At 36.4% G+C, this 15,803-nt stretch overlaps 1 protein-coding gene across 1 annotated transcript in view; it reads right to left on the bottom strand.

Moving 5' to 3' along the window:
• Window positions 1–333: 333 nt before the first annotated feature.
• Window positions 334–15,803, bottom strand: part of GAP43 (growth associated protein 43) — a 69,734-nt gene continuing 54,264 nt past the window's right edge. The window contains exon 3 of the mRNA XM_034411683.3: window positions 334–1,110. Within this exon, the coding sequence (XP_034267574.1) occupies window positions 1,022–1,110 (89 nt within the window). The 3' untranslated portion in view covers window positions 334–1,021. The remainder of the gene's footprint in view (window positions 1,111–15,803) is intronic.

Here is a 15,803-nt window from a genome sequence, read left to right on the forward strand (position 1 = left end):
TTTTCAATTAAGTAATAGCTTCCTCCTGTTGTGACACATTTTACATAAATAGTTCTGTATCTCAAAACACAAATATATTCTTCCTGCAATAATGTACAATATTTTCCTACTACAAACAAAAATATGTATTTATCTGATCGAGAGCTGTTGTAGCCTTTCCTAGGTTCACACTTTCACAAAAACTACCCTATAGCACGGTTTATACATATGTAATAGGATAATTGGCTCCAGCTGTTTCCTTAAAAACCTCTGTAAAGCATTTTATTCATCAAATATATTAGAATGTGGTGGGGGGGGAAGGAAGAGATGGTACAGAAATGCATCACAGTGACATCATCATAATTCTTCTCCTTTATTATCATTTGTCAATTTGAAAAAGGAGCCGGGAGTCACAAGTTACGCTAATTGGCACATTTGCTTTATTTTATTTTATTAAACAAACTGGGCTTGTATTCTCATTCTGTGTTTTTCCCTTTTCTCTTTTTTGCTTTGTTTGTTGTGTCTCCTATAGTTCATTCCATCATCACATTGAAATGGGGAGAAAAGAAAAATGTTTGTTCTTTTTTTTCCCTCTCTTTTAACTCACTCAATAGGTTTGGACTCCTCAGAGGAACATAACATTGCACACACACTTGGAATAGAGAAAAGGGGAGGCAAGAGAGAGAGAGAAAGAGCGCACTCGTGGTGGGCAGACAAACACACACACACGCGCAGATCAAACAATTCTGATACAGTGCAAGAATTTTCCCAAAATGATTGAATCATCATTACCAAAAAACTCGCCATAACAACACCAAGAAACAAAATGTTTAAGCCACACTGTTTGACTGGGATTTTTCCTGCTTTTTTTTTTTCTTTAAATGTTTGCCACACAGAGAGAATAGAGGTGGAAGGGGTAGAAAGGGAGAAAGAGGACAGACAGATTTACAGGTGAAAGAGGGAGAAGATTGAAACCAGGAAGGGAGGGAAGATACAGGAAAAAGGAGGGGGGGAAGGGCAAGAGGAAGTCATTTCTTAAGGTTCAGGCATTTTCTTGGTCCGCCTTGCTCTCCTCTTCTTTCACTTCTTCCTGCAGGGCACTTTCAGAAGGTTTGGTTTCTTCTACAGCATCTGAGAAGTATAAATAAATAAAATTGTCAAGGAAGTGTATGAACCGAATTTGGTAGTTTCATTATAAAAAAAAAATTGAAAACTTTTCACAGAGTGCAAAATAAAAGATGACCCAGGGCTGTACATAGTCTTAACAGCATCATTTTTGTGATCACTAAACTGAATCAAAGACAAATCGCGGGTATTTTTTTGTATGTTGGGTGAGTGGAGAAAGGGTTTGAAGGACAAAGTGGGAGTATGAAACCTTGGTCACGATCGAGGTATCATTTCTTTCATTCAGGAAGCTTAATATAACTCTCAATCTTTGCAGTACCTAACTTTCAAATGCAGTCACGACATCGCCTGTAAAAGGATGCAACCTTGAAACCAGGGGTGAAATCTACTTATCTTCCTTACTGGTTTGGAAGTGCATGTGCCCTGTGCGCACATCACATTCATGCGCAGACCCTCTGCGCATGCGCAAAACCTTCTGCGCATGTGCAGAGGGTAAAAAACACATTACTTCCTGGTTAAAACTAGGAAGTAATGACACCCAGGCAGATGGGTGGAGCCTCGTGCCACCATCGCTACCGGTTCTCCAACCACCTGCCACAATCACTACTGGATTGCCCGATCTGGTCCGAACCGGAGCATTTCACCCCTGCTTGAAACTAATGGAAGCTGTTGAACCCCATTGTTATGTGGAATCTGAAAAGTTACCTGAGCTCTGGAATTTTCACCATTGGTATTTAAGTTCCATTTTACCTTGCTTGATTGGCTCTTTTCCCGCTCTTTTTTTCCCATACAAAGAGCCACATATCTGTAAATTATTGCATCCAGAGAAATTATCTTGCATTTCTTTTCAAGAGTTATCAATATGATGGATGAGAACAAGGATTTAGAAAAGGTAAAACTCCCAGATATCTGGATTCCTGCACAGATGCTTCCAGTCAATGTTGGAATACTGGGCTAGATGGACTAATGAAGTGTCTCAGATAAATCAAATTCAGTTGTTCTCTTTTATGCTTATGTGTTTTGCAAAAGACCATGAAACCAGGATAATTTTTATACTAAATTAATTACATTGCAGCTATTAAAATTCAAAGGAACGAGAAGCTGGCCCTTTCAAATAAATTCTTCAATTAGCATTCAATTTTCTGGAGAAAATATAAGAAAAATAAGGAGAAAAATAACCTGGAAAATGTATTCTGAATTAGAATAATCTTATCAGTTCAAATGCATTTGAATTGGGAAAAAAATCTTCGAACTAAGGGAGTTTATTTGTTCCAGCTCAGCTAAATTATCTTAAATTCTATATGAAATCCATTTGGAGCATATAAAGTCAAGTTTTTTAATTTTTATATTTTTGGTAAATTTAACCTTCCTAAATTTCACTTTGGAAATAATAGAATATGATACTAACCTATAAAAACTATTTGAAATTATGTTCCATCATAGACATCCCAAAAACATCTATTCTGAATTGCTTAATATACAATTGTAATATATGAAGCTCTGTCTGTAAATAAATTACAAGGAATTTTGTTTCTGTTCCTTTATTGTTTTACTCATTTACTCATAAATATCTCAGCAATCTACATTTATTTTAAGTGAACATTTCTGCCTATTGTTTCTAATTGTAGAGACATCTATACTTGGAACACTATCAAAACTGTATTAAGCATAGCATAAGTAAAGTTCCATAAAGCTGTCATGCTTTGAAATATATAAAATTTAAAGGTAAATTCTAAATGCTGATACTCTCTCTTCAACATATGTGGGCTGCTGTATAGAGCAGACCTTGAGTAGATATAAACTAGCACAGTTTCTTGAGAATGTCTACTACTTCCACACTATGTGGTTCTTTTGAAAGACAAGGTTATTGTAGATAAGCATTTATTAGTAAATGAATCACAGCTATGAATATAAATGTGGGTGTTTGAAAACCAAGATGGGCAATTTTGTTTCCAGAAAGGGCAGCTTTCTCAATTGACTTCAACCGCATTATATGTTAATGGTTTATAGGCTCCGCTCCAAGTGCTTCTACTGCCTTACACTGCTGAAATTAGGTTGAATGGATTTCCGGGTAAAAGACAGTCTCCTGGGATCTGCCCAGTTCTTTTTGTCTTCCTTGGATTAATTAAATTGGAATAGACAACGACACACTGCCTTTGTTACATTTCCTTTCTTTCTTTTTGAAGGCTGATGGCTTTTGGCCTTGGCTTTACATTTGTGGTGACCTTAGAATGATTAAACATAATGGCAGTACATAAAAAAATAAAAATAAAAATCATTTGTAGCTCTATGGACTCTGTATAATAGGAAGCTTTGTTTATAAATTATAAATTATAAATCTCTTTCAGTTAGCCGGTCTCTCTTGATTTTATGATTTTATGGTTGATTTTAAATTTTGATATGGATTTTAAATTGATAAATTTTAAACTATGGGCCAAATTTAATTATTTTAAATCTATTTTTAATCGTACTTTATGTATAAATGTTTTATTTTGGCTGTTCACCGCCCTGAGTCCGAAAGGAGAAGGGCGGTATAGAAATTTGAATAATACAATAAATAAAATAATAAATAAAATAAATTGTTTTCACATTTACAGCTGACCTCATTCATTCGGAAACAACTATAAGCATTTCTTTAACATTCAGCATCAACTTCTTGATTGGCATTTCTCTCCCCTGACCTTTGTTCGGATTATTAAGAAAACAGACCATTGTCTTAAATGCATTTTCTCTATCTGCTCTTAGAATCTGCACTTGGTTTCTAAGAAAATCTGTTGCTCAGCATTTTACCATGTAAGCGTCTTGTAAAGATGTGTTGCTTTTCGCTATGAGTAGTTAAACAAGAGTTTTGCCCGAGACAGACAGGTCTGTTACTCCTATTGGAAAAAGAAAGCAGACCTATTATTTATTCATTTATATGTATATTTCTTCCTCAGACAGGATACAATACATGTTCTTGCAAGATCACTATAGACAAACATTAATGTCAATGCAAAACCACTTTTAAGTAGAACAACAATTTAATAATGTATTAAACTATTATACTGTTAAGTAAATTGTTATGTACACTGGTACATAATATCCCAATTTAGCCCAATTATTTCTTGCAAAGATGGTTTAAGCAACTCCATAGCAAAACCTGCTTTGCACATTCTCTCTGGGTTTTTTTTCCCTAAGAAAGAAGTTGTTTTGGAGTGCTTGAGAATTCTCTTAGTATGGTTTTTGTGCTTATTTCATTTTTTAATTGGAAAGAGGAAGAAGATGCTGAGCTAGAGATGTTTTATGTTGTCCACCCTTCCATCAATCTGAAGACTTCTTGGCTTATTGCACATTCCGATTGGGAAAAAACATATCCTGTAATGGGAAGAGTTTCCCCATAATCTTTCCATGAGATACATATGAATTATGTATAGCCTCTCTAAGCCAGAGAGGCTATAGACTGCTGGAATGATGATTGTTCAATAAAAGACATGACATTCATCTACCTTTCTTCATCTTCAGTCAGCTTGTAATTAAGTGAACATTTTGTTCTTGGTATTACAATGTGTGCGTGTGTGCACGCACACACGCACACACACTTCATAAATATACTTTGAAAGAAATTTCAAAATCAAATTATTTTTACATCAAAATGAAGTAGTAAAGGAAAAATCAACTTGATTGATAGTAATTATAACAGTTAATTCATGGCCAAATGAAGCTTCCTAGGTGGCACATTCCATAGGGAGGCAGGGCATTCCAAAAATGACCTGGAAGAAGGTCTTATCCCTACACCTCATTTTTAAAGTGCAATATCATCTTAAACATTGCTTCTTTTGTAAAAATTCTGAAGTTGGAACAGTAAATAGAAAAATATGAGGGTGTGGTCATTCATTCAGATATTCTGAATATATTTATTATATTTTTCATGCCTATTTTATCAAAATCTAATTCTTATATATTTTCTTAAATGTATTATTTTACCGTTTTTTCATGTACAAATTCTGGAAAAACTGTTTTCTCACTATCTTTATGCATCCTGCATAATGGAAAAGGTTTTAAAACTCTAAAACAGATGGCCCTTTATGACTTGTGGACTTCAACTCCCAGAATTCCTGAGCCTGGCTAATTTTATTTTATTTATGGCTTGTACCATTTTATCTGGAACAAGGCTATTGTTTGTCTTGCAACTTAGCATTGCAAAAGATGCTGGGGCCATTTTCCCATTGGTAGAAATTGCTAACTTATCCCACCTTCTAAATTAAAGTGAAAAGATATTCCCTCTCCCCTTTCCCAGGTATTGAGAAAAGTTCCCACTTGTAAAAAAGCTGACATGTTATTCTTTTAAAATCATAGCTTATAAGAGGTCTGTACAAAACCTACATAATGGTGACTTTCCATTTGTGATGAACACCATCCAGGTTTTCCTGATTGCTAGATATTTGCAAAACAAGACTTTTCAAAAAGATTTGAAAAACAAAACAAAATCCACAGCCCAATCAGTGTGATTTTTCATAATGATACAAAAGGCAAATTATCAGCCATCATTGCGTTAACATTTTTCTTTCGAAGTTTAAAGTTAAAACAAAAAGCATCAGTCGGGAACTTTACATTAAAAAATATTTCACTATATGACTATTCCATATTCAAAGAAAGAAAATGGAATTCAGTTATGTTGCACACAGAGCTGTTATCACATTTCTTAGAATACAAATGAGAGAAAGTGCACCTTTTTTGCACTAAACCTAATAGATGCCTGTCATTTTCTACCTCATTTACACACTCTCCAAAACTCATCGAAACAACCATCTCCTTGCTTCCTTAATGTGAATAGTTGAGTGGTTTGTTTGGGACTCTTTCCCTTCCCACTTTCCTTTTTTGAAACCTGTAGAATGGAATATCCATACATGTACAGTACATGTGTAGTAAATAGAAAGGAAAGAGGTGACAATGCAGACACGTGCTTTTGTACGTAAAGGGTCGGGAAAGCACAATGAGAGCTACATTGCCAGGCATTTTGCCTATGTCTAGACACCAGCTGCCTTGTTGCCATGGAAATCCTCCAACTTTGGCTGATGAGCAGAAGCAGCAATGCCTCTCCAGAGACATCACTCAAAGGGGTGGTGTGCGTGAGAGAGGGGGGGACGGAGACAGGGAGACGGGCAGAGCGGGGAGATAGAGAGAGAGGGAGGGAGGGAGATGTTATTTATAAATACAGAGCCTCATCCCTGTTACAACAATATTCAGTTTCTGGGAATGTGGGAATGGTAGTTTCACCATTTTGCTTCCAAAGCCACTTGCAGTACAGAGAAGCCTGACAGCTGAGCAAAATATTGGGGAAATGCTTCACTGCTCATTTCTGAATGCTTCCTGCCCCCTCCCTAATAGTGCTCATTCACCACTACCACCAGGCTTCTTCCATCAGCAGACACCTTAATTGTACTGAAAGAAACACTCAAGGGAGGTGGAAATGGCAGACTGTCAGGTGCATTTAGTGCTATTCAGAGGGAAGTCTGTCCCTGATGAATGCCAGTCTCTCCCTCTCCATTCGCTCACCAGTTCTGAAGAAAAATAACACCCCACTCTCGGCGACTGTGGTGCTGTCATCCTGAAAGTAAATTTCATCAACATTCTTATTTTAGTTCACTCAGCAGGTAGGTGAAAGCATGCAAATGCAATGGGATGGAGTGAGATGCACAGCAGCATAACAAGAGCAGTAGTTCAGGTAAGACACCAAAACACAATTTGTTATTCTCATAAATTAAGAATCGGGTTATAAAAGCACCATAAGAATATTTGTTAGATTAAGCCATTGGCCTATCTAGCCCAGAATTTTGTCACAGTAGCCAACCAGTTACACTGTTTACAAGCACAGAAAGGAAAATGGATATTACTTTCACTACAGTATTTACAAAAGGAATCAATATTTATAATACATTGCATCTAGTTGAGAGGTAAGAAATAGCCACTGAAAATTATCCTGCATGACTTTGTCCATTCCTCTCAAAGCCCAGATTTATTTATTGTTTTATTTATTGGTTCTATTTATATGCCGCCCTTCTCCAGACACTCAGGGCGGTTTACAATGCGTTAAGCAATAGCCTTCATACTTTTGTATATACCTGCTTAGTAGGGCTTTCGGGCCCCCCCAAGCGGTGTTCTTTTTTATACAAAGTCAGTTTATTGCCCCCACAATCCAGGTCCTCATTTCACCTACCTCGAAAGGATGGAAGGCTGAGTCAACCTTGAGCCTGATGAGATTTGAAGTTGCAGTAATTGCAGGCAGCTGGTGCTATTTAACAGCACTTTAGTCTGCTGCGCCACCAAGGCTCTTATACCAAATTCCACTTTAATTGTACACTGTAGAAGTGACTATCTTCATGAAGTATACCAGCCCATCCTTCTTCTCCAGCCTAACCACTTCTTAGTGCTATTGATCAGAAATTTCAATCAATTCACTAAGCAGCATGGAGAAATACAAAATGGACTTTCTGTTGCAACACAGACACAAAAGAGACTGATTTTGTGGGATGGTCCTTCAGCTTTCCTTCTTGAGCAAGACATCTGAGAACATTTTCTAACTGAGATGAGGAGTAAAAGGAACACACCTCCAATTTCATGTATAATAAACAACACTAGTTACTTAAACTTATTTCAACGCTGATTATGAGACAGAATTTTCAACACACCTGAAAGTAATTTATGTTACTTACGTCACTTCTGCATTACTGTTTTACATCACTTTTGGATTGTTTCCAGGCTGACTAATCTTAATGTACTGTTTTTTTATCTCACTTGGTTTATTTTTTTTAATTTGCTTTAGTTTACTGACATTGGTGCACAGTTGGCATTTTTATTTTGATCACTGTAGCTTTAATGAACTTGTCACGTTTCACTCAAATGTTTACTTCCAGGCTCAAACAGCCATTTCTCTCTTCTTCTTCCCAAATCCAAAGAGGCTTAGCTTCCTATTTATGGAGCGTATCCTTTATTTCCACCCTTCCCCAACCTAGCCACAATAACATGCAAAAAGTGTCTCCTTACAAATTTTCTGGCATGCTATTATTATTTAAGCGTTGCAGCTTACTGTCGGGGAAGGATGCACGTTAAATGCATTTGATGAAAGGTGGCAAAGCACACACAAAGTCATTTGTGTTACTATGTAACTGGGGGCCATCTCTAGGAATCGATACTGACTGCATGACATTCTTGTACTTTTCTCTAGGACAAATGGAAAGTTAGCACTGATTGGGTAATAGCGTTATCTGGATTCCAAGGTCACCAGAAGTGAAGACAACTGAAGGTCAGACTGAGTTTTGTGAGCATTGGGGGGAGCGGGGCGTGGAGATGCCAGTGGTGTGAAAGTGCAGAACTGTCAGCAGTGACCATAATTATCCTCCGCCTTTGCTGCTGAGCCCGTCATAACACTTTGCTTAGTGGTAGAGCTTGTCCCATATTGGAGTCATTGATAAGTAAATCTAATTGTGGATGATGGATATAACACATTTATATAACAGGACTGAAGAAAATGCAGTTGAGCATGTACTTCAAGTACATATGTACAAACAATAACTCCCCAGAAGATAGGCATATTTAATAGGCATTTAAATATTCACTGAAATGGGTACCCAGAAAGAATGATTTAAAAATGTCACAATCTCAATCTGAAATATATATATATATATATCACTTTTTGGGCATTATTCTAAATTACATTATTTTTTTATAAATGGTCCAAATTATTTACAGTTATAAATAAGAGAGAGTTTTGAAATGCTACAATTACGGTTATAGACAGACAGCTTTGAAATGCTACATATGCTAGATATATCAAAAGATATACGCTAGATATAGGTAGTCTTTGACTTACAGTCATTTCTTTAATGACTGTTTATAGAGTTAAAATGACACATGACTTAAAAATGGTCGTCACATTTACAACTTTTACAGCATCGCCAGGTCCCATGATGAATATTCAGGACAGTATTTAGGACAATGTTTCTCAACCTTGGAAGCTTGAAGATGGGTGGACTTCAAGCGCTGGCTGGGGGATTCTGGGAGTTGAAGTCCATCCATCTTCAAGCTACCAAGGTTGAGAAACACTGATTTAGGACAATTACAGTGCCACAGGCTCATGTGATTGCCACTTGTGACCTTCCCAGACATCTTCTGGCAAGCAAGGCTCATGGGGTTTCACTTAAGGACTGCATGACTCCCTTAATGATTGCATTGATTTGTTTACGACTGTGGCAAAAAGGTCATAAAATCATGACTCAGTTAGCAACTGCCTTTTTTAGCAATGGAAATTTTGGTCTCATTTGTGATAGTAAATCAAGGATTACCAGTATCTCAAAGCATTTCCTTCATGTTCAAATTTTTACTTTTAAAAATATCCAAAACAAAACTCTGGTGGCTATTCATCAAAAATCAAAATTATTATTATTATTTTTAAAAAAGCAGGGTGGGGGAGCCAGAAGATTTGAAAATAGTAGGAAGATTGTTTTCTGGAAGTCCCAACTTATTTTAATCAGATTTCTTCTGTAGGAGAACAAATGTCAAACGAGCAAGTTTTACTCTTCAAACATGCAGATACTAATCAGAACATAGTCACTCTTCAATGTTTGAAAGAATGATCTGAATAATGCCCTCTTGGAGGAGACAGGAAAATCCCAAAGAAGATTAAAATTATGCCAAGATGGCTTCTGATTCAAAATAGATGGATAGAGATATGATGGGTTATGGACTCCTAATGATGTGTTTGTTCTAATAGAAGCACCTGCGGGATATTCCTACCAAGCCCGGTTCTGATTTTATCAAAACCACAGCTGTGAACTATTTTTCACAGCATGACTATATAGGTCTAGATATGTTTCCAGCTGTGGGCTGACATCTGGCAGATGGCAAAATAATGCAGCTTGTACTAGACCTTGAAAAGCTATTTCTACCACATGTGGTTGCTTCATACAGATTTTTGTTTTATTTTCTAGCCATTTGGCGTGATTATTTTAAAATTCTTGATTGTGTTCGAAAACTGTAAGGACTTGAACTAACTTGGAGGCACTGAGATTCTTTTTAATCAGATGTAGCACTGTCCTCTTTCCACACACTTGAATAAAATTTCAGTTTGCCAATATGAGCCAATCTAGATACAGAATGAATAGGATTTCTATACAGTTGTGAATGATTTCCAAAATTAGGTTGGAGGAAGTTTTCCTGCCCAGCTTTTCAATGAAAAGTTAATGAAAACTCTTTCTAAACAGTGCTTCCTCTGTCCATTTTTTTTAAAGCAATAGACTATCACAGACTTTTCAAGCTTTTGTACTATTGCCAGTTTACATCTTAAAAATTTAATGGAGGTAAAGGTTACTTTAAGATCTTATAATAATTACTTTGGTTATCCCATATTGGTTTCTAGTGAATTTCTTGTGCTGTTTTCAATGCTAAATTTATCAAATGTTTATGTAAATGTTGTATATTATTAACATGTAAATTGAGCCAGTTTGGGCTAGTGCAGGGGTGTCAAACTGGCGGCCTATGGGCCGGATGCTCTCACGGATACGTACGCCATGCCCATCCCAGTTCCGTGAAGGGAAAAAACATCATGCTATGTCATGTGACGACAACGTAACGCTGCAAGTTTGACACCCCTGATCTAATGGTTAAAGCACCAGGCTAGAAAAGTGTGAAACTGTGAATTCTGCCTTAGCTATGAAAGCCAACTGGATGATTATAGGCCAATCATTCTCCCTCAGCCCAACTCCCCTCACAAGGTTATTGTTGCAGGGAAAATAGGAGGGGGAAGGTGTGTTGGATATGTTCACTGCCTTGAGTTATTTGTAAAAATAATTAAGGTGGTATATAAATAAAAAAAAACAAAGTTATATCTGTAACTACATATAAGGCAATTAATGCACAATAAATAAATAATAACATTTAATACTATTAACCAGAGTTTATTTAAACAACATTTGTCAGGTAACTTTTCTGGAATTTATGTGATAGTAGAAAAAACTTCTGGGACTTCCAGATAATGGTTCCATTGGTAGTCTTGCATAATTATATATGCTATATGGTGTTTGTGGACACACCATTTATTGGAATTTGGAATTCTAACCAGAAGCTATTGCCAGAAACTGGAAGAAATAGATTTCATCACAAGGGCAAAATTATATTGATCTCTAACAAGGAAAAATGACATGCTGGGATAGGTGATAAAAAGTTTTTTTTTCCTTCTTTATTTCTTAACATTTTTATCAGACTGAGTAAGAGTTCTTTAATGATATCAAGATAGCATGTTCAAGATACCACTGTCTGTCTGTTGTAAAGTGGGCAAAGGGAATGATGCCAGCTTAAGCTTTCAGTGCAATTGTTATAACAACCTTCTGATGCTCAAGCCTAAAGGTATAATCAATGGATTATTTCTGAGCTTTCCATCAGCCTTGCTGACAAATGACCTACTTGGAAACAATTTTGACTGTGGTTAAGAGCGTAGTATCAAATGTATCAATGATCACAGCAACATTTACACCCAAACTATATGGGGGTAAACTACATAAACCTAATGGAACTGATTTCAAAGTAAACCTTTTTTAAGCTTGTAACCCTATGTATGCCTAACTGCCAATTCTATTCAACACAGGTAAGTATGGATAAAATAAATTTATGAAATAAACAATATATTAAAAACAGCAATTAAAAAGAAGGGAAAGGTGTATGTTGTAGCAGCAAAGCAGCAATAAATATTTTAAAGATCATTGTTTCTTAGACTTTTTATAAAGCAGGTTTCTGTTAGATGTCTGAAAACTTTGGGTGCTGAGATTAGAGTGTCCCCAAGAAGGGTATTATATAAACTGGCATTATTGTTGAAAAGGACCTGCTCATAATGGTGGCTCAACACAATAAACAGAATTTCATGGCATACTGAATTACTCATACAGTAAGAACATGAACAGATTTCCAGATAGAGATTTTAAAAAATAAGTGTACTCTAAAGTGAAAACAAATAAACAGGTAACCAATGCAGATGAATCAAAAGTTGGAGACACTGAAATAAGTCCCTGCCAACAAATTGGCAATAGCACTTGGCACAAATTGTCTGTCCAGGAGTTATTATATCAAGAGATACCACCCTATTTATATATACTGTAACATACCACTTAATTGCTTGAACAGTACTATGGCTAAACACTGGTCTAATGAATTTCAGTTGTGTTCTTCTTAGACTGTCTAGGTGTCACTTATAACATTTCACCTCCTGGATGTCAATTAACCAAGAAGCACCCAAGATGCAGAGAGATGCCCATGGAAGCAATCCGGTCCATGGTCTCTATCACATACATGTTAAAGGCTGCAGTGAAGGCCTTTGCCAGAGTGTCTGACTGGCATTGGGGGAAAATCCCAAAATTCTTCTGGAAGCCAACATGGTCCATATATAGTCTGGGCCACTCAAAAAAGGCCTCTCTCCTTGTGGAAGTAGGTGGTCACAATGAGTCAGAGAACAACCAAAAAGTGATCTATCTATGGCCATAGACTGATGGTGATATCCTCCAATATTAGAGCACACTGCAACTGTCTCAAGACAAAAAGATTGAGTGCAAGACTTCTGGAATGTCTCAGCCTTCTATCATTTGGGACAGATTGATGGTTGCTGTGGAGGCCCTGAACTCCTGAGTTGCCCTGCCTTTAACATCACTTGTAGGTTAAAGACCTCCAGGATCATCAGCCTCAACTAGCAACCTGGCAAAGGAATACTGCAAGCTCAAGTAGGGAAGATGCTAGTTACCAGGGAGGATGGTAAGCCAGCAATAGCCCAACTGTTCCTGAAGGCCTAACTTAAGCAAGAGAGACTCACATCCAATTATCTGTGGAGCAGAATCTATAAGAGACCTCCATTATTCATGAATGACAATATAACTCCCTTCCCTGAGGTGCCAAACATAAAACACAGGTGGGCATATTTCTGAGATATGACATCCCCATTGGACCACCCAGGTCTCAGCATGCCAGGCTGGCACCCTGGTCCACATTGTGGATAAGGGCAGATTTACACTGATCAGGCATTTAAGAGCAGCAGTCAGAACCCAGGGCTACTGATTCATCTACCTGGTCCCAAATGCTGAGGGTCACTTTCAAACAGTGTTTCCAGCAACTCCAAGTGCAGCCCACCCCCAGATATATATTCATTGTAACAAGGAGTTCTGCCTTGGACAGGCTTTCTATACAAAAACATATGCTTTCATGTTCATGAAAAAAAAAACCAGTTCATTTCCAAATCATTTGCCTTTTGCTGTAAACATGGATTAAAATGAAAGCACTAATATGTTTTCTTTCACCAGTTAATCCTGTGTGGGAGTAACTTAACAGAAAATGTCACTCTTTAAAAGAGAAATACGTTGTTCATCTGACAGCAGATGTCATCTCACAGTGATCCTGACATTAAATTTCTACATTTCCTTAAATAATTTTAGGAGCAACTAAGCTAGCACTTGGTGGTAAGTCAAAGTGTTCTTTTAAGTCTGATAGCTCACCTATGTAGCAGTAATAGCACATATTCTCATCAAAAGTACATGAGAAACATTGATTAAGTTCACATTATGCACGGCGCTATGGTATATTTAGTCATGATTGTTTGGAAAATCTAATTGGCTAGACGTGCAAAACAAGATCAAATTTAATAAGACACATACATCCAAGGAGGCTTAATATTCAAGATAGTAGTGGGTAACGTATTAGTAGACTGGAGTCAGTCATATTTACATTATGGAAGTCAAAAAGGCTTCAAGAGTTGAGGGAATTATGTAACATTCATATTTTGGGACTATCTTTTTTTAAGTGCTGTAAGACTATTTTAAATGTTTATGTTTCAGAATGACAGAAAAGTACCCTGAATTTTCAACAGATAGGATTATGGAATCTCAGAGAAGTTATATATAGTCCTAGTCAAATAATTGCCTAACTAAAGTAGTTTTTAAACTTCTTGCTGATTTCATGTACTTTGAAATGTAATTGTCACCTGATTTTAACTTATTAAAGTCACCGAATTCAATTTTTTTATTTTTTTTAACTGCCACAATGAAGGGATTCATAGAAAGTTACAATTTCAACAACAAAACATTCACTCTATAAATATTTTTTTACATAACAATAAATAATCATTGAACTACCCTGTTAAAGTTGCCTTTATTGGTAAATGATATAACAATATAGAATATAAATGGACATTTGGTTACTAGAGCAATTGATTGGAGCAAATTGTATTTGTTAAACTCCTTCTACAAATTGAAGGTGTAGGATAACACTTTCCAGATGTACTGGGCATTTTGGTTTCACCCAATTAATTTGGAATTCTCAGGCTTCCATTATATCTGTGGGATCCCAGGTTGGGAAAACCCAGCAGAGAAATATTGTTTTAGATTAAAAGCACAAGTATACTTGTATATAGACTTCTGCTTGTGATCTAAAAAAAAATATTCCATCTCAGATTTCATGAACTCGATATCTCAAGATATGTAATGTGTGTGTGTGTGTGTGAATAACAGCAGATTTATGTTTTCTCCCACACAAATTTGTTTCTCCCATATCCTTATTTCATTATTAGATTTCTTCCATCAGCTTAAACCAAATAAATGCCATCCATTCCTGTAAATATTATTAGCTAAAAGAGTGCATGAGTGGTCACTGCTTCAAGGAAAAGTGTTACAGAACAAGTTTCTCTGAGTCTACTTAGACGGTAATTCTACTAAATTCAATACAGCTGGCTTTCTGTAAAGGAAAATAAGATTACAGTTTTAATCAGATTTCTTGAGATCTTTCTAGTATGTTTGCAGAACTATCATTACTCTTAAGAAAAGAATATACATTCTAAGTAAACCAAGTGAAAAATGCATAAATCTGCTTCAAACCACATACCCGAGAAACACTACCTCTGCTGTGAAATACTGCAGTAAGATCTATGAAACACACAGCTAAAGATGCAGCTTAATGCTGTTTCTCACCATGATCATTTTAAACACAGTAGTGCACAGAATAAAGTAAGATGTCATTTAAACAAAAGACAAATAAAGAGGAAAAGGCATAAGGATTTCAGACTGAAAGAACTTACATTTGTTTCTTGTTGCTTTTTAGCATGACAAAATGGAAGTCATAGGCAGATGTACGTTGTTCCCACCAAAAGCAACACTCTGTGTTTCTTCCTTCTCTCTCCGGCTTGAGACTTAATTAAGGTGAAACGTGTGGCATGACATCACTGCACTGCAAGTTGTCCGACCCCAGCAATCATCAAAGCCAATGAGGAAAAGCAAAGGCAGAACAGCTCGCTGTGCAGTGATGTCACAGTTGCATCATTTATTTCCCATCACTGATATCTGGCCATACAGACAGTACAAGATGATGATTTATGCTACAACGTTTAGAGCCAACAATGATATGCAGTCTGTAAAATATTGTACAGTACATTTGGGGAGGTCCAATAAACTGTATTCAGCAAGAAAAACTTTGATATGTTACATTTTTTTAAAAAAAATAGTATTTCAAATGAAGAATGCAATGTATACATACATTCCACAAGTTTTCTTTTAAAAGCGACAATAATGTGAACATTTTAGAGCATTTTTTCAGAATGTTGTAATGCCCTACACAATTGGCAATTGCTGTAGCCTGAATTTATATTTAATAACCATAGTGAAAAGTAAATCAAGATACCATATTATAGCTTTACCAAT

The sequence above is a fragment of the Pantherophis guttatus genome, chromosome 5, assembly GCF_059756535.1.
Source record: "Pantherophis guttatus breed Tessera chromosome 5, ASM5975653v1, whole genome shotgun sequence".
Taxonomy (NCBI): domain Eukaryota; kingdom Metazoa; phylum Chordata; class Lepidosauria; order Squamata; family Colubridae; genus Pantherophis; species Pantherophis guttatus.